We start from the raw sequence: 24,276 nt of genomic DNA, 5'->3' as shown, positions 1-24,276 counted from the left end.
CTGGATTCCAAAGGACGGGAAGCGTAGCAGGGGGTGGCAGAAGGTTAGGTGGGCGGATGAGATTAAGAAGTTTGCAGGGACGACATGGCCACAATTAGTGCATGAGACTGCGGTAGTTGGAGAAGTATGGGAGAGGCCTTTGCCCTGCAGTGGGCGTAACCAGGCTGATGGTGATGATGATGACTCCGACACTTCTTTTCATTTGCGAGTGGCAACCTTGACAGTGCATCATTATTTCTACCTTTTACCCCTTGGAATAAACACAACGGTAATCATATGCAGCAAGCAGGAAAGCCTACTGCTGCATGCAGGCAGCCAGCATTACTGTCACAGGCTTCCAGAAAGCCAAGGAGCCTGCTGATGGTCTGGGTATGTGCTAAACTGACACCCAAGCAAGTACTTGTGCAAGTCCAGGAATCCGGGACATCGACTACTGCGGCGAAGCCGACCCTGGTGCGATGCGGTCGGCGGCACTCTATGGGAAGCGCGATTAAAAAATTGCCGAGCAATGTCCTATTTTTCGCAAATAGCACTTAAGGCGCTTAATCCTGACAACTGGCTGACGGTATGTGCTGCATCTAGTTTAATCTTAAGTGAAGGCGCGACAATGACGGTGGATGAAGAGGGAACACACACACACAGGGCACCACTTCCAACAGGTAGAGGCTCGCCTCTACCGAATTTACCTAGGAGCCCAACTGCACAGCTTGATGCGAGAAGTTAGAGCGAAGCGGGCCTTCTGGGATTTTAATCGTCTCGTTAACCAGACGACCGAATTCCTCTGGCAGAGTACCCTGTCTCACCTATGTGGCCATCCTCGCCCAAAGAAGAAAAAACAAGGCCCTGGGAGCACAATTTTCACCGAAGGAAACGTCACGCTACCGGAAGACGTCAAGAACTTTCTCTTTAGGGCCGAAGTTTCCCGTGAAGCCACCACTCTGGAAAATATTTTCCTGGTGCGAAAAGTGTTGAGTTTGGCTCCCGTGAGTGAAATGGATCGGTGCGTTTCAAGTGGTGTGGACGTTCTTCTACGGGACTGGTGTGACCCCGGTCGCCCCGCAATTAATCGTCTGGCGTCTTATTTGAAGACGAACGCCTGCTGCATACTCCCATCGGACAAAGAAGGCGGCTTTGCCGTCTCCACGAGAGATATCCAAGCTGAAGGCGTTGGAAGCCTTAACTTCTGTTTTTCATTGTCACCATAATGTATCGCTGAATAAGTTGCAATGGGAAGCGAAGAAGCTTTGTGAAAAAATGAACCTGTTAAAATTAGCTGGGGACATTAGAAATAGCAAAGTGCGCACTCTCGAGGTCTTCTTCAGCACCAAGACCCGTTAAAATAACTGACCTTTAAGAGTAATTGTGTTGGACCGCAATACGTGGCAGAAGTGTTTAGCTACGTTTCTGTTAGAAAGGCTGAAGCTTCTAAGAAATATTTAGGAGTGGAAACTCCGCTGTTTGCGGCGACCAGAAAAGGTCGCAAGCCCGCGGAGCCGTTATCGTGCTGGCGGCGCCTGGCGGCCTGGAAAGAAATTACCGCCATTGAGAGCGCGCCGGAGCAAAGCCACCTAGAAAAAAAAAGGAAGGCCTCCGCACGCCGGTGTGACGTCACGCTAGTCGGATGAGCCGGACAGTCGACGCCGTCGGCGTCTTCGCGCCTAGGTTCGTTGCGCTTGCAGGATGTCTCTTTGCGCGTCGCGGATACTATGGCATGGGAAAATTAGTGCTGTCCTTAAAAGTGCCAGCACCTTATAAATGCATATGCTTCGGTTCGAAAGCAAGACACGTATAGCTGACGCAAAAAATAAGGGGGAGCCGCTGGTTCACCGCAGTCAACACCACCATAGAAAGAAACATTATTCCATACCTTCCTTAGATTACTTGCCTGGCGACATTTCTTTTTTACGTGTATCGCAACACGACCTGCCTTATTTTGCTTGTGATGTTTGGTCGGGACTAAGACAAGCAAACTGCATGCAGCTTAGTCACTTTAACCTTAGACGGAAAGAAAGAAAGAGGAAAACTGCATATTGAAGACAGAATATACTTCATTCACAAATGATAAGAACTGCATTCAGAAACAAACATTTTAAATCTTCCATATACAATTATCATTCTCACTCTTGCATTGCGTAAAACAGTCCTCGCTGGACACACGAATATCGAGGTTCATTTTATTGTTAAAATTTTATTATAGGGTCACGCACAACTAATTCCCAAATAGAATAAGCTTCCGTCTTTGTTGTAGCATTTCTTGTGGTTATTTTATTTCCACCCGCCTTGTTTGCAGGCCTTATTGGTCTTCATAAAATACTGAGATAATGGTGAAAAGTAAGTAAAAAACGACAGGCCTACTCTCAGTCCTAAAGGAAAACATGCAATTAATGGATTGCGGTAGCATGGAGAGTTCGAATCATAAACAGGTAGCACAATGCACTCAAATAACATTTGAATTGGCCAAAATGCAGGGTTTAAATTTTGATAATGTAGGCAAATAAGTCCTAGCTACGCCACAGGTTTCTTTTTACAAGGGTTCTGTCAACACAAACATACGTAGATGTTCAACAAAACAGAGCTTCATGAATAAAAAATAAATAATGAGAAACATCTCAGGCCTTCAAGGTCTGCAATTTTCGGTCGTTCTTGGCGTTGCGTAATTTGTCGTTTTCTGTGCGGCACAAGTTGTTCAGCAGTGTATTCGCTGCAGCACTTACAACATGCCCCATTACCTCCTGTGCAGGATGACCGAAGTCACACACATCGACATCCTCAAAGTCATGAAGGGTAGCGAACACAAGGCCGACAAGAGTATCTTTCTGCTTAGGAAGGCTGAAAAATCGTACGGCATATTCTGGTGTCCTGAGCTTGTCCAATATAATTTCAGTAAAGAGTACAGCATTAACTACAACTGCTCGTGGAAACTTCAGGCCACCCCTTGTCATCTTCGTGATTAATGCATTCTCAGGGTCATCTAGGTCGACGTCTTGCATCACAAGGCTTTCACTGCAAGATGCGCATGTCAGCTTTTTTAGAGCTGCATGGGCACAATAGCCGGCAACATAGGTTAGTGCCGGTAGCCTTGACGTTTTTTTCTCAATGTCGGAGTCGGTCACAGTGACTTGAAACTGGCCGTTTCCTGAATGTACACTTGTTTCCAACGTGTTCGCGCTCGGTGGTAGTAGAATGTCCAAATCTGGCAGGTCCAGAACCTTCTGCAAACGCAATTTGTTTTCAGATTCATATATCTGCCTTATAGACACGTGGTAATTGGCACCAGACAATTGCCGGTACTTTCCCAAGCGATCCTCTAAGCTATCACTTTGAAATTTGCCCAAAAGAACATACTCGAAATGATGCTCTTTGAGACAGTATATGGCAAGTTCGTGCAAGCCATGGGTAGTGTGGCTGAAAGCTATGTGCGTTTCACGTGTCAAGCGGCCATTGTCATGTTCGAGGCTTCTCCAGTGATCAAGCCATTGAACTATTCTCTCTAAGAATTCTAGTTGAGGACATGACGATGAAACTATTGGACCTTGCAATTGATCTCGCAACCGCTGTCCTTTTCTTGGCGTCTTGACGTTAACAATGTTCCACCAAGTCAAAATGGTGTCGACATATTGAGAGGTTTCCTTTGCATGCTGAAACGTTGCAACACTGAGAGCAGCAACAGTAGATGAGTTAAAAATCTTTAAGGCCAGTTTAACGTTCTGCCGTTCCATGTTTGAGGGGTTCAGTGCCTTCAAAGTGAGCGTTGGTGCTAGCTTCAAGAGCTCATGCTTTTCAGCTTCGTGCAGCTGGCATAATACCTTGAAAGATGCAGTAAGTATCTTTGGTTCAGCCTCATCACTCTTCGGTTCAGGAAAGTACATGCATTTGCCAATGTTTCTTTGATTCAGCCAGTTATTTCTTATACACTTTAGTATGTGAACTGGGTCCACCACAAAAAACAGGGGTCGTGATGGGTCAGCAGGATGCTGATAAACAATGCTGACACTTGCCGGCTTAGCGAAGTAGGACATGGCTTTTCTGTTTATGGAGTTATTGTCCGAGATCACTGCGATTATTCTAAAACCAGATGCCTCTAGATCAAGAACAATCTTCCGAAGGAAGTCGTGTAGCGCCTTAGCATCGATTTGTGCCACAGGAAGGATGTGTACAACATCCTTGTTTGAAGAAAGCAGGCTCTGTATCATAAATACGTGGGCAGTTTTTGCTGCAGTCGATGAATTTACCGCAGCACCAGTAACCAACCCAGCCTTGTAATCAAAAAATGATTGAAGGTGAATCTCATCAATCATTAACGTTACAGTCTTTTCATGCTCTTTATATGTGCTTACAATACGCTTTGCATAGGAAAGAAAGCTGCATTCTTGCTGCTCCGTTTCAGGGCGTACATCGTACGATGAACACAGTCTTCTGATCGTATCAGGATGCGGCATCTTAAGCTTCATCGAACTTCTCAGGAATCTATATGCATGAGGTGAAATTGTGAACTAAAGGCTAGCAAAAACCAATAAATCGGGGGGATATCGGCCAGCATCATTCAAAACAAGATCATCTTGACTCTTCAAGAATTTAAGCACTTCCAAATGCCATTCTTGCAACTCGCATGCGAAATGTTTTCCACTTACTTCCTCTAGCAATGTCGAAACCACTGTCACTAGATGACGGGCCTTTTCAGAACGCTCAGTGCTGATATCCTTACGTGTCTGTTCGATCATGTGTAACACACTTTTCAAATCTCTCAAGTCGCACAGCTTTTCAGGAACTAAAACATCACCACACTTCCTCACACCCGTTTCACCAAAAAATACTTCGACGCGCAGGTCTGTGGACACGATCACCGAAGTACGGACTGCAGGAGCAGATTGAAGTGACAAGTCCAAAAAGAAAACCTTGGAGCCCTTGTTCGAAACTGTCCAGAAGTCCGAACACTGAAACATTGGCAAGGCCTTCAGCAAGTCCGCAAAGCTACCAACCAGATTTTTGGCGTAGTCTTCTGCTTGGGTTTGCTGAGAAAGCATTATTGCTTTTTGCAAATATGTGGCTTCCAAGCGCGCTCTTTTGGCAGCCGGCGCTTCTCGAACGCACACTTGCGGACGCGATAAATAGGCAGGGCAATAAGAAACAAGCTCGAAACTGCAGTTTTCTTCAGACGCATGTTTTTCATGGCAACTTCGACCACCTTTCCTGTCTTGACGTCCGTGTAAGATGTCGTCTTCAAATAATCCGATGGCAAGAAATGCTTTTCACAGAGCTGAAAAAAAAACAAACAAACAAGCCGTTACAGGTATGAAGCTCGACGAAAACGTTGAATTTACAAACGCGTTGACAGGTGCAGAGACCGATCTATTGTGCACGCGTGCACGAATGCATTGCGCACTATGCTGACGAAACCTATTCGTCTGGAAACCCAGAATTAGAGAGAAGAAATACTTACCACTGTGTACTTCGTTGGCGAGAAGTCCTTCCGAGGAACTGCTCTCGTCCATGCTTCCCGAGTGGCTCGGTCAGATGGGAACTTCTGCACTCGGACACTTTGTCCTCCGTCATAATTGGACTTGCAGTTTGGTGCGCAACAACAGCCAGGCATCGTTGCGCTTCCGTGTACGACGAACCACGCACAATCGAAGAAAAGCAATCGCGTTTACGGCGCAGAATGCCCCACCAAAGCCACCAAGCAAATGCTCCACGCGTTGCCGCTCTAGCGTTGCACTGCCACGGAGAAAATTTGTTCTCAGAACGCGCGCCGCGTTCTAGAAACGCAGCGCTCCCCCATCCACCGCTACCATCCGACTCTCGTGACGTATTGACAGGGGAGAGGAGGTGATGCGGAGGCCTTACATTTTAACGCGAGAGCGTTAAGGATCTCGTGTCGCAGAAAAGCCGGTGTCGGCGGCGTTGGCCGTGAGCGATAAATCCCAGCAGGCACTTCATGAATAAAAAACAACTTGCAAGATGGGCTGGGTGGGAATCTAACCAAGGTCTCCGGAGTGTGAGACGGAGACGTTACCACTGAGCCACGAGTTCGATGCTTCAAGGCGGTACAAAAGCGCCTCTAGTGATCGCGGTGTTGCCTTAGAAACGAGCTGTTTCTAAGGCTCAGGCGTGCGTCGCTTGCTCAGGCGCACATTTCGTTGTCGCGCCGAACGCTGCGTTGCTCGACGCTCACCGCGTCCGATGCGGGGCACATAGTCGCTGCACCGTAGCCCATTGTCTTACACCCCTTGGCGGGTCGACGGGAACGCTGTCGCGTTCCACTCTTGAAGGCGAAACTTAAGCGTCCTCCAATTTTTTTTCTAGGTGGCTTTGGCCGCAGCCGCCTCCCCGGGCGCTGCATTTCTTTCTTCGCTGCGGCTTCTACGACGCGCCGCATGGCGCCGCCACTGTATACGGCCCCGTCGGCGCATACAACAATTGTGACATCTGGTCGCCCGCGCTCGCTCGCGCTGACGGGAGTTTCACCTCCTAAATGTCTTACTCCGTGGACAGGGGTATAACAGTAGACGACCCTTACCTGTTGAAGGATTCTGCACAAGTAGTTGAATACTTGTCAAGGCAGCCAGTAATAGAAGTAGATGCCTTTTCTGTAGATCTGAAAGATCTATATTATAGCATGCCAAAAGCAGAATTGCTCCAGTGCGTCCAGGAATTGAGGCATTGACAGTTACGGCTCTCTGTCATTTCAGTATGAAGCGGGTATTCCGGAAGACAAATTCTTGGCTATGCTCGAACTTTACCAGGCTTCCACCTCTATTGAATGGGATAGTCGTTTGTACCTGCAAATTAAAGAGCGGCGTTTGCATAGGTTCGTGTTTAGCTCCGATCTTGAGCCACTTATGTTTAGCTCGTGCTGGCAGAACCATGTCTAGCAGTCTCGAGGGTAGCAGCGTAGTCAGTTTTTATATTTATCGAAGACTTCCTAAATTTCGTAGATAAGAACTTCATTGACACCAACTTGGTCGTTAGTCAAACATTGACAACCTTCAGGCAGATTCTATCTCCCATTGAAGTGACCCACAAACTTTCGGTAGATTCCTCCATCAGTTTTTTTTTTTTTTGGATCTTAGATTGTTTTTAGCAAGTAACCACGTCTGTTGGCAGTATTAACCTCAGGCTAGTAAACCTCTGCTACCTTTTAGTTCCTTACACTCTAAGCTAGTTAAACGCAGCATTGCCAACATGTGCCTGCTGAATGTTTTTTCGACATCGAGCTGCGGCGAGTTTTCGTAAGCAGATTGACCGACTGGAAGAGGCAGGCTACCTGCAACCTGTTCTAGTTTCTGTAGCGGAAACAATCCAGAAGAAGTCGCGAACTCTCCAACTAGACCAGGAGCCACCTCGCGAAGAAGAAAAGGTAGCTGTCACACCCTACATACACCGCATGTCACATAATTTGAAAAAAGATTGCCAAGCGTGCTAACGTAAATGTCGTGTTTTCTGCCCCGTGCAAGCTCTCTAAGCTCTGCAGAATGACCAACCCTTTTTTCCGCGAGGCACCGGCCTGTGTCACAAAACACGATAACAAATACGTTGATTGTGAGGCAGGAGTCGTTTGAGAATCCTTTAGATTGTGGTAAAAAGTACGTGGGCCAAACAGCAGTGCCTGAATGACAGGCTGAGGCAACATAATAACAAAGTCAACATTGGGAGGGAGGGCCACCTGGCAATTCATTGTAGAAATTGCAAATGCAAGCCAGACTTCCACGCCTGCGCTTTGGTTGCCAGAAGCCATGACAAATGGGTTCGATTTATAATTGGCGCCAAAAGGATCATTGAGGCAGGTGATGAGTGCATAATGCTTAGTATCACTATCGCGCAAAGAACTGCTTTACCTGAACGCGAATGCGCACTGAGAAACTGATTGCGCTCCCTGTATAAAATAGTGGCGTTTTTTCCTGATTAAACATTGTTGGAAGTGCGGCCCTGTGTGTGTTCCCTATTCGTCCACCGTCGTCGTCGCGCCTTCACTTCAGATCATGCTTTACCAACACGCCCCACTATTCATCCTTACGACGTAGCATCTAGTTTAATTCCACTGGTCAGATTTTTTTTTCCTGGGACACTTTTGTAGACCTGTTTGAAATGCATGGGGTGATTTTTTACACGATTGCAGCGCAGCGAGAATTCATCTGCTAATTGCACTCTAGTGGCATGTACTCTAGGTCTCTCCAGTTTGATTTTATTCCAGTGGCAGAATTTTTTTCCCTTTTGTTTGGCTGCGGTGTGGCAAAGCAGCACTACAGAAGCAAAAAATTCGTCTGTCTCTTATTGAAGGGGAAAGGGTTCATCATTCATGCTGAAACTCGTGGACTTGAATGTCCATTTATGATGCACATTCGCGTCCTGATGTACAAGGAAAGATGACATTGACACATTCTGCAACAAGCTGCGGAACAATGGCAGGACGGTGACAGGATTTTTTGACTGGAGAGGCGCCCACAACAAGTGAGTTCCTTCGGGGGGGGGGGGGGGGGAGAGAACTTATGCGTTGTGTTTTGACTATTTTAACCTTCTAAACACACCAGTGTGAATAAGCTATTCCAGCATCGCAGTAAGATATAAATTAACATTTAGCATATTTACACAACAGTGCTTCTGTTAAGAAAATGAAAATTTATATAACGCATGGTAAAGCACATGCATAAAGAAACAGCATGAAAGAAAAACAGGTACCCAGCAGCAACAAAATAACGTCAGTTAACTAGATCTCTATATAGCTTCGAAAGGGTATGTTTCACAACAGGAGAGGTAATTAACTTCTAAGCAAAGTGCATATCAATTACAACTTTGGTAAAGACTCGCTAGATTACAAAAAAAAAAAAAAAAAAAACTCTTGTGGTGCCGATTGGTGATTCTAAACGCTGGAAATGGGAAAAAGAATAGCAAAAAGGTATATGGGAAAATGAATAAAAACAAATAGAAGGGAGGAGAGAACTGCAAAAATAGAGAACGAGCGCAGTAGGCATTTCAGTAAGTGTCGCATTTCGTCGTACATGGTAGAGCAGGTTTCACAGTCTCAAATAACGGCTCTCAGACTATACAATGTTCACTACTTCTCCAGCCACGGCGATCATGGTGAACAGAAATCTGACCGCCGAATAATTAAACCTAGAATTCACGGCGGTGTCATACACCTTCGTTGAAATCCTGCCAAAACGACGATCGGACCAAACGCTCTACATTCTGAACGTTTATAGCCCCCTTAGGGATAAAAGCCTAGCAGTAGCTACACTAATAGGCAAAGCATATAAAGCGGCACAACTCGTGCTGCTGGGAAATTTTAACGCGCACCATTCGGCCTGGGGCTATGAAAAATGTCAGAAGAAGGGCACTAAACTCTGGGAGACCGCTCAAGACCTTGGCTTTACTCTTCTTGTTGACCCTGAAAGACCAACCCGCATAGGCAATAGCGTGATTCAAAATACCTCGCCTGATTTGACCTTCACCAGCAACATAGACAATGCCATCCGGGAGAATACCGAACTAAACGTTGGTAGCGACCATTACATTCTTTCCATTACGGTACCCTCCAGAGGCTACAAGCGAAATAAGCTGAAAATTAAGAACACTATAAGGGATGCTTTCCGGTATGTTCGCAATGGACGCGAACCCGCAACCATTACAAACCTTGAAGAGTGGATATCCACTCTTCTCAAAGACGCAGCTAACTCGACTACGGAGGTAGACCAGGAGGAGGACGGCCCGGCTCCTGATGCTAAATTGGTCCACCTGTGGTCTGCGCAGCAGAGCTTGCAGAAGCGCTGGTTCGCGCAGTAACACAACCGTGGCCTACGCAGACGCATCGCGCAACTCGAACGGGATATCGAGAAATACGACAGCTCAGTCAGGAACACTGGCACCAGCTATGCGACCGCCTTAACCGCCAGCTAGGGTGCAAAAATACCTGGTGCCTGCTTAAACACCTACTTGACCCCAGTCAGACTAAAACAGCATCACAATAGAACCTTCAGAGGATCATACACTCTTTCCCGGGAGATAATGATGCCCTTTTTGAAGCTCTTAAAAACTGCTACTCTAATACAAGCACCGATATTCCTCTACCCATAGCTTATACTGGAAATGAAAACAGGGAACTAGACAGTGAAATTATGGAATCTGAAGTACGTGCTGTCTTAAACAACATCAAAACTACAGCGGCGGCTGGCGAGGACCGCATCGCCAATAAAATGCTACGGAACCTAGACGATCAGTCGGTTACCGAAATCACCAATCTTTTCAACATCCACTGGAAAGAGGGAACTATACCTACCAGCTGGAAGCATGCAAACGTCATTTTCATACCCAAACCAGGCAAGAAGCTGGAGCTAGAGAATCTCCGCCCTATCTCCTTAACCTCTTGCCTGGGGAAGGTTATGGAACACGTCATTCTTAACAGACTAAACGAGTACACTGAAAGTAATTAGTTGCTGCCCCATACGTTGCTAGGCTTCAGATCAAATCTGTCAACTCAAGACAATTATGTGGCAAATTCAGCAAGATATCCTACACCCGGGCCCTATAAGAGCCACCCGTACAATTCTAAGGCTGGACGTGAGTAAAGCGTTTGACAATGTGTCACATGCTTCAATACTCGCATATCTAGCCCAAATGCATGTCGGGAAGCGCACTTATAGCTATATTACAAGCTTTCTCAAGGATCGGACTGCAGAAATACATTTTTGGGACATTAAAAGCGGACAATTTCAATTAGCTACAAGGGGAACCCCTCAGGGTGCGGTCCTCTCTTCCTTCCCTTTCAATGTGACCATGCTAAACCTGCCTCCATTACTGGAAAGGATCCCGCATATCAAACGCTCCATCTATGCCGATGATATCACCATAGCTGGACCAATAGCGGTTCCGATGGAGAAATCACGAAAGCATTACAAGCGGCCGCGGATACCGTACAGATAGATAGAATAGACTTTATTGTCCAACGGATAAGGTGGTCTGTACCCACCCCCCAACACGCAGGTCAAGGGGCGGGTGCCGCCGCCTCAGATGCAGGCTGGGAGAGGTTTTGGAGCAGCCTCTTCAGCCAGTTGGACGAGCCGGAGCTGGAGCTCAGAGTCCGAACTGTGCAGCAGGGTCTCCCAGGTGTCTCTACTACCTATTTTGTGCGTTCCCCCGGGAGAGTACGGACATTCCCATATTATGTGGTCGAGGGTCCCGCTCGCCCCACAAAGATTACATCTATCGCTCCTGGCCTCGGGGAACATGTGGTTCGCCATAACCGGGTGCGGATACGTATAAGTTTGTAGTCGTCTCCACGCGACTGCTTGTCTGTTGTTTAATTTTGGGTCTGGCGGGGATACCAGTCTACGAGCCAATCTATAATGCTGCGTGATCTCCCCATATTTTAGCATGCGCTCTCCGCTCCCTCGGTCATCGAGGGACCCCGTAGCTGCTCGGCGGTAGAGATCTCGAGCCAGCTCGTGGGCCGCCTCGTTGCCGGGGACGGCTTCGTGCGCCGGAGTCCAAATTATTTGAATTTTTCTATGTAACTCTCTCTGGCCTAGGATTCTGGCCGCTAAGGGCGAGATCCTTCCCTTGCTAAAACATTGTATGGCAGTTTTGCTGTCACTGATCACAAATTTCGCGTCCGTTCCAGCGCAAGCTAGTGCGATCGCAATTTCCTCGGCAACTTATATGTTGCGCCCCCGCAGAGTGACAGCGGTCACGGGAATACCCCGGCCGCTGACGGCCGTTGCCACCGTAAAACTGCCGCTACCTCCCGCCGCGTCAACATAGGCCACCTCATGTTCCGAAATTTTACCGAATCTAATTTTTAATGCGTCGGCTCGTTTATGCCTCCTGTCTTTGCTATGTTCCGGGTGCATGTTTTTTGGCAGGGGGGGAATAATCAGATTTTTTCTCACTTCCCTATCTACTTCCACCTTTTGGGCGGGGCCTCTGTCCGAATTTATTCCAACTTTGGCCAATATGGCTCTTCCTGTCCTCGTGGTGCTGTCTCGATTTGAGAGGTTCGCACCGCTTCCGGCAGTTCTGCCCATGTGTTGTGTAATCCTAGAGCCATCAGTCTCTCTGTGGATGTGCACATGGGCAGTCCCAGCGCTCCTTTTACGCATTTTCTCATTAGAGAATCAATCTTTTCTCTTTCCACCACTTTCAAATCGAGATATGGCGTTGCATAGCTCACCCGGCTGAATATGTACGCCTGTATTAGTTAAATCAAATTTTTCTCCTTTAGCCCTCGGCCTTAGCTGGCCACCCGCCTAATTAGGCTCAGGGTCTGTATTGCGTGATTCTGCAGCCTCTTGACGGTCTCGCCATTGTGGCCGTGTGACTGGAGAATCAGGCCCAAGATTCTAATTTGCTTGACTATTGGTACCTCCTTACCCGCCACTTTAATTTTGATCTCCGACGGTGCCTTGCACCTTAAGTGTCTTGGATTGTATATAAGCAATTCTGATTTCTGCGGCGAGCATGCTAGGCCTCTTTCGGCCGCGTAATCGACTTTGATGTCGGTGGCGGCCTGGAGCAGGCTTTCGACGGCTGAATCACTTCCCCGGTTGACCCAGAGGGTGAATCATCCGCATATATACTCAATTTTAATCCCTCGAGCTTTGCCAATTGCTCGGGGAGTTCTCTCATAGCCACGTTGAAGAGTAGGGGAGACAGCACTGATCCCTGGGGCGTACCCTTACTCCCTGGCTCAATTGTGGGGGATTCCAGCGTTTGGAACCTCATGCAGGCAGTTAGTTCTTCCCGTCAGGAAGTCGCTGATGTATCGATATGTCCTGGTACCTACATTAATCTTGTTCAGCCCTTCCAGGACCGCCTCATGCTTGACGTTGTCAAAAGCCTTCGTGAGGTCCAGTCCCAGGATCGCTTTTGCATCTTTAGACCTTGAGTCTATTATATCATGTTTAATTTGGAGCATGACGTCCTGCGTGCACAAGTGAGGTCGGAACCCGACCATCTCGTGTGGCCACAGATCGCCCTGCTCCATGAAGCCCATCAGTCTGGTCTGGACGACGTGCTCCATCAATTTCCCCACGCATGAAGTTAAGGAAATTGGCCGTAAGTTTTCCAATTGCGGAGGCTTCCCGGGTTTCGGTATTAAAATAATGCTTGCCGTCTTCCACTGTTGTGGGAGCTCGCCTTTCTCCCAACATTCCTGCATGTACTTCGTTAGATAACTAATGGAATCATCGCCTAAGTTCCGGAGTATTTTGTTCGTTACCCCGTCAGGGCCCGGAGCCGACTTCGTTCTGAGTCTTACAATCTCTGCCCTCACTTCCGCTTCTGTGATGGGGGCGTCCAACGCCTCGTTAGGCGCTCAACCATAGTCGGGAAGTGGAGTTCGCGATGTTTCTTCCACGAACGTCTCAATTAATTTCTTCATGAAATAATCATCGTTCTCTACGAACGCGTGCCTAGCTTTTGCCAATCTTATACCGGATTGAGTCTTCGAGCTTGCGGGGTTCAACAAGTGCCGGAGGATGTTCCGCGTCTTGGAGAGGTTCATGCTGCCTTCCATTTCGTCACACTTGTTGGCCCAATTTTGTTCGCATAGTGTAAAAGTGTAATCTTCCATTTCCTTATTATGCCTAGCAATACTTCTTCTGAGGTTGCGGTTCCATTTCTGATTTTTAAGACGACGCTCCATGCTTTGCTTAGCTTCCCACGTATGCAGAAGGTGGCTGTCCGCTATCTCCAGGGCGTTATCCCCTTCGAGCGTTTTTGTCGTCTCTCTAACGTCCGATTTGAGCGCCGTCGCCCATTCCTCGATGTTTCTGATGGGCCCTAGTTCCTGCGCTCTCCTGATAACTCTAAACTTATCCCACTCAACGACGGCCGGCGCGCGAGCCCTGCGCGTTTGAAGGCCCTCTTTCAGTATGGAAACAATTATGTAGTGGTCGCTGCCAAAATTTTGATCCAAATTATGCCATTCTAGATCTTTAATGTTTTTCGAGAATGTCAGATCTGGAGATGTATCCTTACTAACGCTAATGCCCACCCTCGTTGGACTCTCAGGGTCCGTGTGCAGAGTGAGCCCTATGTCATGCGTATCTTTCCACAGCTGTCTGCCTTTCGGGCTTTGGTGGGGGTACCCCCATTCCTGGTGATGTGCATTAAAGTCCCCCACTATCAACAGTGGCTGGTTGCTTGAAATTTTGAGGGCCTTGCGAAGCAGAGCCCTGAACCTCACCTTCCTTTGCCTGTGTGAGCTGTATAAACTTAGAAGGAATAAACTAGGGTCCTTCTGTTTTCCGGTTAGAATTTCGACAAACACGTTCTCGATCTCTCTCGACTCGAGATCATGTTCAATGGCCGCGATATTTCTTTTCACGAACGTTGTGACCGAGCATTTCTCCCCACTGCCACTATGAAATGCGTGATAGCCTGACAGTTTTGGGGGTCCTCTAGTTTCCTGGAGGGCAATCGCCAAAGGAGTCGCATCTAATAGCGGAAGGTACCGTTGCAGAATCGACCGCTTGCGCCGGAAGCCGCGACAGTTCCACTGCCAGATTTGTCTTTCCTTTGTGCGCCTGGCCATTTTGCAGTTGCGTGACGATCTGCTGTCAGTTGCATGTGCTCTGAAGTAATAAACATTGCAGAAGCATTGCTGGTCGCTTATGCTATTATGCATCTCAATATAGGTATTGTATTAAAACAGATTCCTTGCTTTGTACACGTTTGTTTCCAGAGCTGTCTCTGCACATTTTACACTTTATGAAGAGGGGAGGCAAGGGAACAGCTTAGAAGTTCTATCAATGCTCCACATATTGAAATTATTCACTTTGTATCTGGTGTAATTTAAGCTATGCAAATGTTCCTTATGCAATTTTTTGCATATGTGACGACACAGCAAAGCAACTTCTCTGCCACTGCCCAACTGCCGCATATCTGTACAGGTGCACTTGTGTGATAGCGTTTCCCTTTCTGTCACGCGGGCCATATCGCGATCACGTCACCCTCACCCACTATGTGTATATAATCGCTGGCCGTCAAGCTGTGGTGTGCCTTTTGTCCTTATATTCCTTGGCTGTCATTCTGCCACGTTAAGTTGCTGTCATGCAATAAAGCATGTTTCAAGTTCAGTCTGCCTCTTCGTTCACTGAAGCCCTGGAACACGACACCCACCTTTCACGCTAACGATGTGTTTTGTGAGCTGTACTCCATCTCAGTAGTTGCTTGCAGCACTGGGGAAGCTGCTGGGCTCCTTAACTAATAGGAAGGCTGAATGCCCCTCAATATGTGTTCATCCGCGCCGCACCGTCTGCTCATTGTCTACATTTCATCCTGTCAGTACATGCTCCGTGGTTGGAGGATTGACGCAAAAAAATATTTCGACGCCATAACCATAAGCTTTGTTTACGTGCATCCGACAGCGGAACTTCGCTTCACCTGTACACTTTCCCTACATTTACCTTGCAGCCTCCTCACTAAGCAGCAAGGATGAACGCCCTCATAAATGTTCACTTGCGGCAAAGCGCCTGCTCGGCATCTACTTGCTATAATGAAAGCAGTTTAGGAAACAGTCTAAAGCTCTATTTTACTGACTACAGAATTTATCGTGGGTGCGAAGTGGGTGTTGCGACAGAAAGCCTGCGTGTAAATCCAAGGAAATCTAATAGGATGCTGGTCATATGTTTTATATGTGTATTGTGTAAAACCACAATTACATACAGGAATGACATGACACTGATCATAACCTAAAGCAACAGTTCATTACAGATGAGGTACACATATACGGGCACATAAACATGATGCTCAGTGAAGTGTGCCAGTTGCAAGTTTGACTTGAAGTGATAGTCACTTTTCAGATAGAAGTGGTATGATGACATCTGATAATCAATGCATGTTAGTTCCTAATTCCCACAATGATCAGTTGTATAATACTTGTGCCCAGATACAATAACGCATCTCTGAATCGGAGATGTCACATCCCATCTGCCCTTTGCAACTTTGCCACATGAAATGGGAAACTCATTGACATAATCAGTTACAGATTGTGCCAAAGTGTTATGCTGTTTCTTGCAGTTTTGTCTTTCAAGAATATTTGCGTAATGTGAAAAATAGTGCCCTCATGTTCTGAATGTTGTGTAGACTATATGACACTTCTATTATTTTTCCGTGATCAGAGGAGGCTTTCGTGTCAATATATAAATTGGGAGTTTTTTGACAACGGATATGTGAGAGGTACTTGCATGTGAACAAGCGTATGTAGCCTCCCAAAGGCAAGAGCGCTGACGAAAGTACCTTTTAGCCATATTGGCACAAAACTATCCCATAGGATTTTTTTTGCATAAAAGCCAACCACACATCTCTTGATCTAGCAGATTTATCTTTTATGCGATAAGCATGTGCTGTTTTCCTTACAAGTCCTTTTACATGTGTCCACAAAACATAGGTCCCTCGCTAAGTTTATTTTTTCTACAAGTTTCATGTTTTTGGAAACAATTTATTGTGCATTTTTGGAAGCGCTTCATACTGTGATAACAGAGCGACGTGACTGAGTTGGCTATCTTGTGCACATGTCTTCCGTGTTAAACCCGTCGCACGTGTGCCGATAAGCGATACATCGCGCTTACATAAACCCTTGTTTTTTTGTGCAATAAAGGAATCTTGCAAAAGCTGCTGCTGCGTCCACATCGGTTATTACACTGGCGACGAGGCACGGTTGTGCCCATGCGGGGAGGGCGTTTCCAGCAAGATGGCCTTCGGCGTCCGTATCGGCGAATTTCACTTAAATGGTAACTCTTCATGGGAGGATTACGTCGAGCGTATAGAGCTATGCTGCACTGCAAACAAGCTCAAGGAAGACGCCGACAAGAGCGCAGTATTGCTGAGCTGCTGTGGGGAGGATACATACTCCCTGATAGCTACCCTCGTCAAGCCTCTCCGACCACCGAACGCTGACTACCAGTCCATCGTAAATGCTGTGAAGAACTACATGAACCCGAAGCCATCCGAGTTATATTCAAGGTACGTGTTCTCGAAGCGAGATCAGCACGACGCCGAATCTGTCGCAGACTATGTTATAGCTTTACGTAAGCTAGCCGAGAACTGCGGGTTCAACGACAACCGGCTTCCTCTTGACGTAATGCTAAGGGACCGGTTGGTTTTTGGAATCTCTGACAGCATTGTGCAGCAACGTTTGTTGGCCGAGAAAGACTTAACCTTTAAGACTGCCTACGATCTAGCAGTAACGGCAGAGGCTGCTGCAAAACATCAAAGTGTTATGGGCGGCCTACGTCAGGACGTCCCAGATTTGACAGCTAAAGTGGACAGGCAAACCATGAAGCAGCATAAGAATGGGCTAGATGTAGAAACTTCAAGCGAGCAGTTGAAACGGCAGTGTTTCCGGTGTTTCGGCAACCACGCTGCATACCGTTGCAGGTTTAAAACCGCAGTATGCTTCAACTAGAATAGCAGCTTGGGCTTGTTGGTTTTCCATCCTGCTAGTAACAGCGCAAAATGTAGACAAGGGACGAGACAAGAAGACACCACAAGCGCTGACTTTCAACAACGTTTATTCCAAAAGAAACACGGCTTCTTATAAACATTGCCCTCACGTGTCGCAGTCACGTGATCACACATCATGTGAAACAAGCACTTTTTTTCCTTTTATACACTCAAGATAGCGGTTGCACGTGCAAAAGCTCAAGTTCTTTTTTTGTCAGTAACAAGGACGGCGTGCTAACGCATTGGTCACGAAGTCTAGTAATCTCGGCCGCCTCAATTATCTCCCGGACCAGCTGGTCATTGTGTTTCTTCAGCACTTCACAGCGTCTAAATTCTGCGGCGCAATCTTTTGAGGGGCAATCCCTGATATGTATGCCAAGATTCCTGTTAGCCTGCTCGACGCTAAGTTTGTGTTCCTTCAGTCTCTCATTTGTGCATCTAGAAGTTTGCCCTACATACCTTTTTCCACATTTCAGAGGTATTGAATACACAACGGCTTCCGTGCACTCCACAAAACGATTCTGGTGATTAGTCGTGCACCCTTCCTGGTTTGTCGGCTCTTCAGCATTGACGCGTCGGCAGAGGCTTTTTAGTTTGTTCGGGGCAGGCGGCACAACGTATCTCACCGCCTGAAAAAGATTGGGCGCAAAGCTGGTGTTAATGTAGTGCTTACTGCCCCGAACAAACTAAAAAGCCTCTGCCGACGCGTCAATGCTGAAGAGCCGACAAACCAGGAAGGGTGCACGACTAATCACCAGAATCGTTTTGTGGAGTGCACGGAAGCCGTTGTGTATTCAATACCTCTGAAATGTGGAAAAAGGTATGTAGGGCAAACTTCTAGATGCACAAATGAGAGACTGAAGGAACACAAACTTAGCGTCGAGCAGGCTAACAGGAATCTTGGCATACATATCAGGGATTGCCCCTCAAAAGATTGCGCCGCAGAATTTAGACGCTGTGAAGTGCTGAAGAAACACAATGACCAGCTGGTCCGGGAGATAATTGAGGCGGCCGAGATTACTAGACTTCGTGACCAATGCGTTAGCACGCCGTCCTTGTTACTGACAAAAAAAGAACTTGAGCTTTTGCACGTGCAACCGCTATCTTGAGTGTATAAAAGGAAAAAAGTGCTTGTTTCACATGATGTGTGATCACGTGACTGCGACACGTGAGGGCAATGTTTATAAGAAGCCGTGTTTCTTTTGGAATAAACGTTGTTGAAAGTCAGCGCTTGTGGTGTCTTCTTGTCTCGTCCCTTGTCTACATTTTGCGCTGTTACTAGCAGGATGCTTCAACTGTTCCGTGAAAGGGCACTTGGTCCAAGCGTGTCGCAAGAAACAAAAAGGTCAGGTTAACCACCAGTTGGAAGATATGTCAAACTCGGAGCAAACTGAGTATGATGACATGCTAAATATTAGTCAAGTGACTAGCGGTTGTCCCAAGTTTATGGTGGCCGTAAGTATAGGCGGTGAAATAGTGTCCATGGAAGTCGACTCAGGAGCAGCTAGGTCGATTATCAGTGAAAACACGTTCAGCAAAGTGGCAAGGCGCATAAAGCTTGAAGAATCGGACACGAAGCTCGTAACTTGGACTAAGGAAGGATTGGACGTCGTCGGAAAAGCCACACTTCCGGTCAAATTCAAGGAACAAGACTTCGAGCTGCCGATACTCGTTGTAAGAAACGAAGGTAGCACGCTTTTGGGTCTCGATTGGTTCAAGGTATTGAACATTAATGACACTGGGCTTCACAGCATCGAACAAAACGCAGAAGCCCTTATCAAAAGGTTTCCGGATGTTTTTGACGAAACATTTCCAGGCGCTGCTCTGCCACCCCTACACATCGAGCTGAAGGAAGACGCCCGGCCCAAGTTTCTAAAATGCCGCAGCATTCCGTTCGCACTGAAGGATGACGTCATGACAGAACTGGAAAAACTGGAACGTCAAGGTGTTCTGCAACCGACGCAGTACTCGGAATGGGCCACCCCTGTGGTCATCGTCCGTAAAAAGGATGGGTCATTAAGAATATGCGGCGACTATCGAAGTACAGTAAACCAAGCGGTAAGGAACAACGTTTATCCTTTACCTACTAGCAAGGAACTTTTCGCAAAGTTGGGGAAAGGCCGTATTTTTTCTAAAATTGACTTGACGCAAGTGTACCAGCAACTTGCAGTTGATGACGCTACAGCAGAAGTGCTCACAATAAATACAGTAAAGGGCCTGTACAAAGTGCGACTTTTGCCGTTTGGTGTCTCGATAGCACCCGGATTATTTCAAAGAGCAATTGATACAGTGCTTACAGGTCTATGCCAGGTGGCGGCATACCTCGACGACATCCTTGTGGCCAGCGATACAGCAGAGGAGCACCATGAAATCCTCATGGAGGTTCTCAACAGACTGTCAAAAGCGGGACTGCGTATACAAGGCGCCAAGTGTCAGTTCTTCAAAGAGAGCCTGGAGTATTTGGGACACCGGATAGACGCCACCGGCATCTACCCATCAAAGGCTAAAGTCGAGGCGATTCACAAAGCACCTGTACCAAAGAACAAGAAGGAGCTCCAAGCTTTTCTAGGTATGGTGAATTTCTACAATCGTTTCCTAAAGGGTCGGTCCGAAGTTGCAGAAGTGCTCTACCACCTACTGGACAGCGAGAGTACGTGGAACTGGGGTGAAGAACAGCAACTAGCTTTCTAAAGACGTTGCTGACGTCCGAGTCACTTTTAGTGCATTTTAACCCTGATGCACCCCTAATTCTGTCTTGTGACGCATCACCCGTGGGTGTGGGAGCTGTATTAGCTTACCGCGATGCTCAAGGACGCGAGCAACCTGTTGCTTATGCGTCAAGAACACTCACTAAGGCAGAACGTAATTACGCCCAGATTGACCGCGAGGCTCTAGCTATTGTCTATGGCGTCCGTCAATTTCATCAGTACTTATGTGGGCGAGAATTCCGCATCTTTACAGATCATAAGCCCCTACTCGGTATCTTTCAACGAGACAAGCAGATTCCCGTTGTTTTGTCACCGCGCATGTTGCGATGGTCTTTGTTGTTATCTGCTTACGAATACAAACTGGAGTATAGAAGGACTCAAGGTCACGCAAACGCTGACTGTCTAAGCAGGCTACCGATACCCGGTGACAGGAAGGACATCGAGCCTCCTGGCGACGTGCTTTTGTTGGAAGCAGTGGAGTACCCTCATTGTGAGCGCAGCAGACGTCTCATCAGCCACTATGCGTGATCCTTGCCTGTCGCGGGTAAAGAAATGGGTTGCAACTGGCAGGCCAGAACAAGGTGTGCCCCCAGAATATGCTGCCTATCAGGTGAGGCGCGGAGAGCTGTCTTTTCACCGTGAATGCCTCCTGTGGGGTAACAGGGTCATACTGCCGGAAGAGCTGAGAGAAAGTCCTCTCCATTCTGCATGCAAATCACCCTGGCATAACGGCCATGAAAGCTCTGGCAAGGTCATATGTGTGGTGGCCGAAGATCGATGCCCAGATTGAAGATTTCGTGCGTCATTGCAAACTCTGTCTAGAAAGTAGGCAAAGCGAACCTAAAACGCCTGTGCATTTTTGGACGAAACCCGAAAGCCCGTGGAGCAGAATTCACATAGATTTTGCAGTGCCGGTTAAGGGCGTTTTCTTTCTTGTTGTCGTGGACGCGCTATCAAACTGGGCCGACATCGAGATAATGCCATCGCTTCATTCTTCAGCTGTGATCGAAAAACTGCGAAGAATGTTTGTTCATACGGATTGCCGGAGTTGGTTGTTTCTGATAACGGCACAGCCATCTCGAGCAGCGAAATGCAATCTTTCTTGAAGAAAAATGGCGTAAGCTACATATATACCGCTCCCTACCATCCCGCAAGCAACGGAAGGGCTGAACGCATGGTTCGCGAGCGCTTCGTGTGCGCTTCGAAAGCAGAGCGAGGGCACAGTGGCATGTGAAGTTTCTCGTTTTTTATTCAAGCAGCACTCCACGCCCCACTCGGAAACCGGAAGGACGCCAGCAGAATTCATGCTGGGCAGGAGCTTCCGCTCTGTCTTGTCGAGTCTTCACCCTGGCCCAAAAGGCCCTGGATGTACGAAGCCGCCATCCTCGAGGAAGTTTCTGCAAGGTGACTCCGTGTATGTGCGGAACTTCTCTCGTGGTCCGAAGTGGCTGGCCGCACGGATACTGCGTCGCTTGGGCCACGTCATGTACAAAGTACAGACTTCCGATGGCTCAGTACACCGACGTCATCGCAACCATGTGCGGAGAGCATGGGATGCTATACCGATAGTCTCTCACGCTAACCCCAGCTTCAAGCTTCCAGCGACGCCAACTGCAGTGCAGAGATCGCCTAGTCCAGAAGCTCCGCAAGCATGCCGTAGGTCTACTCGTGTACGTCGCCCAGTGCTTCGTTATGGCATTGACTACTAGGTGGGAAGGGATTTGATATCAGAGCGACGTGACTGAGTTGGCTATCTTGTGCACATGTCTTCCGTGTTAAACCCGTCGCACGTGTGCCGATAAGCGATACATCGCGCTTACATAAACCCTTGTTTTTTTTGTGCAATAAAGAAATCTTGCAAAAGTTGCTGCTGTGTCCACATCGGTTATTACACATACAGTAGCCATTCTTTCTTGGAAAGCTTCTTTGCAACGAGGCTCTAAAGTTGTTGATAGACGATTCAAGTAGGTAGTTTTTTTTTGTGTAACGATTAGTAGCCTTGCATTAAAAGCTTATCCTTTGTCCCCAATAGTTAGCTCTTTTGCACTAGTTCGTTAAGATGTACCTGAATATATGGAAATAAATATTGCTGCTACTAGTACTTACGTCGTCGTGTCACTATTTAATATACTTACTATTCTTGTTCAATTTGTGTTTCAAAAAAATTAACATTCGCCCATCTCTACTTCTTATACAATGCACAAAGATGCGCCCAAGCCATAGTTGTGCTTTCTGAAGTCTTACTTTGCTGAATATAATAGTGGAAAATAGCAGCTTTTCAGAGAGAACTTGATTTTGTTGTTTTGTGTTGTTTGTATATCACACACAAATACACAGCTTCTCAATGGAACACATTTATTTTGATACACATGAATTCGCACCCTGTTCATCTCGATTTCAAAATTATGCTGATTGTGGTCAGCCTCTAGTATCTATAGAAGCATGTCTACGATGTGGTCTGAGGGTACATGTGCAGTGTTACCGTAAAGCTAGTTATGGTTCTCACAGCAATGCACCAAGTAAGGTTGTTGCTTAATTACTATAAAAAAGACAGGCATCAGCTAGGCTGTAAGGGCGACAAAAATGATTTGTGCAATTCACCAAACATGCAAACAGAATATAATAGGACTACATGCCATGTGCTAGTTAGTATTTCAAGTGATTACGAGAATGATGCATAGGCTGTTGGGTTAATCTGGTGTATTTGTCGAGTTCAAACACAGGCTGTGAAGTTAACTTCAACATGTCTACGAAATTAGTGAGGTGGCAGTGAGACTCCCTGGGGAAGCAATACCTCAGTTGTAGTAATGGTATGACTTGACTATATAATTTCATCATTGCTTGTTTAGACATATGACGGTGAGTTAGAACCCATCAAATATCACAGCAGCAAGGCTGGGCATCCTTAGTGCTCAGAGGCTTAAAGAATGATAAACAGTTATGCTTTAAAGCACATTTTGGTAACAAATATACGCCATGTTCATTTCAGTAGAATGGAAAGAGGTGATTGAGCACAGCCACGCTATGGTACCATTCGTGAATGAATACAGAAGAGCCTGTGGGCTAATATATGGTAATAGAGTGAACAAGTAGCTGTGATTTGCAAGAAGATTTTACTCCACTGCGAATGGTTCAGTAAGGTTCGTGCAACTGTAAGCAATACGAGAACGAGTGAAAGATTATTTGTAATATATGGATTTGTATGGCAGATGAGAATGTGCACCCAATTTGCCGCTACGCATTTTTTCTATATTATGTTCAGCACAGAGTGTGAGTCACTATGGCTTCTTAACTGCAAATTTCTGCGTTCCGTTTCGCAGTGCTTATGGGGCTATCTGCGTTCGTTTGACTACTTTTGAAGTAACTGGATAATAGAACACGTCCGCATTGCAGATTTACACAGAACAAATTGTGAATTCGTCAGAAAGCTCCACTCAAGAAACTGTCTGTTGGTTATGAAAATAAAAAAAATGGCGACAAACGTACATTCGCCTATTTTCTTGTGCTGCCCCGCACATGGTGGTAATGAACTAATGTCTATAATGCAGGCATTCTGCTCTTTCATTAGAGGTAGGTACAAGTTGCAATGACACAATGAACATGCATTCATTGCCTACTAGCTACTGCATGTAGGAATTGGTGTTACAGCAGGCATGGCAAATGTTCTCCCTTACTTGTGTCTTGTGCACCATATGAGCCAGCATTTAATTTCATTGTTTTGTGCCTGTTTAAGCAGTTACTGATTAAGAAAAGCAAATATAAAACGGCTTACTACGTCCACCATTTCGCTTGCAAGATCACTGCACTCGGTTCAAAGCTTATTAGAGAGTTTTAGATCAAGGGGATGCAATCGTTGGAGCCCAAAGTACTAGGGGGCCTTAACGCTTGCGTCCCTTTAATCTAAATCACTATAGTCGTGTGATAACCTTGGTTTGCTTTGATATGAAACACAGGTACTGTGCACCTGTTTGTTAGCCTATGCACTTCTCTTTCTTTTTAATGTGGCTGTGCATTAGCTAGCTAGGTTGTCACTGCATGAATGACATTTGGGCCATGCCCAACTCAATCAAACCACATTACTTTGCTACAGTTCACTGACTTCATGCATCCTGTGCATGTTCGTTTTTTT

At 46.7% G+C, this 24,276-nt stretch overlaps 1 protein-coding gene across 1 annotated transcript; it reads left to right on the top strand.

Moving 5' to 3' along the window:
* The first annotated feature begins 19,815 nt into the window (after nucleotides 1–19,815).
* LOC140216566 (uncharacterized) lies at nucleotides 19,816–20,130 on the top strand. The gene has a single exon (XM_072286936.1). It carries the CDS (start codon nucleotides 19,816–19,818, stop codon nucleotides 20,128–20,130), a length of 315 nt encoding a protein of 104 aa, XP_072143037.1.
* Nucleotides 20,131–24,276: the final 4,146 nt, after the last annotated feature.

This window comes from Dermacentor andersoni, chromosome 3 (assembly GCF_023375885.2).
Source record: "Dermacentor andersoni chromosome 3, qqDerAnde1_hic_scaffold, whole genome shotgun sequence".
NCBI classification, from domain to species: Eukaryota; Metazoa; Arthropoda; class Arachnida; order Ixodida; family Ixodidae; genus Dermacentor; species Dermacentor andersoni.
The sequence above is the reverse complement of the archived record's forward strand: the minus strand, read 5'-3'. Positions and strand labels throughout refer to the sequence as shown.

Bases quoted from the DNA above. Each gene is read 5' to 3' on its own strand.
- LOC140216566 (XM_072286936.1), top strand. From the start codon at position 19,816: ATGGAGGTTCTCAACAGACTGTCAAAAGCGGGACTGCGTATACAAGGC.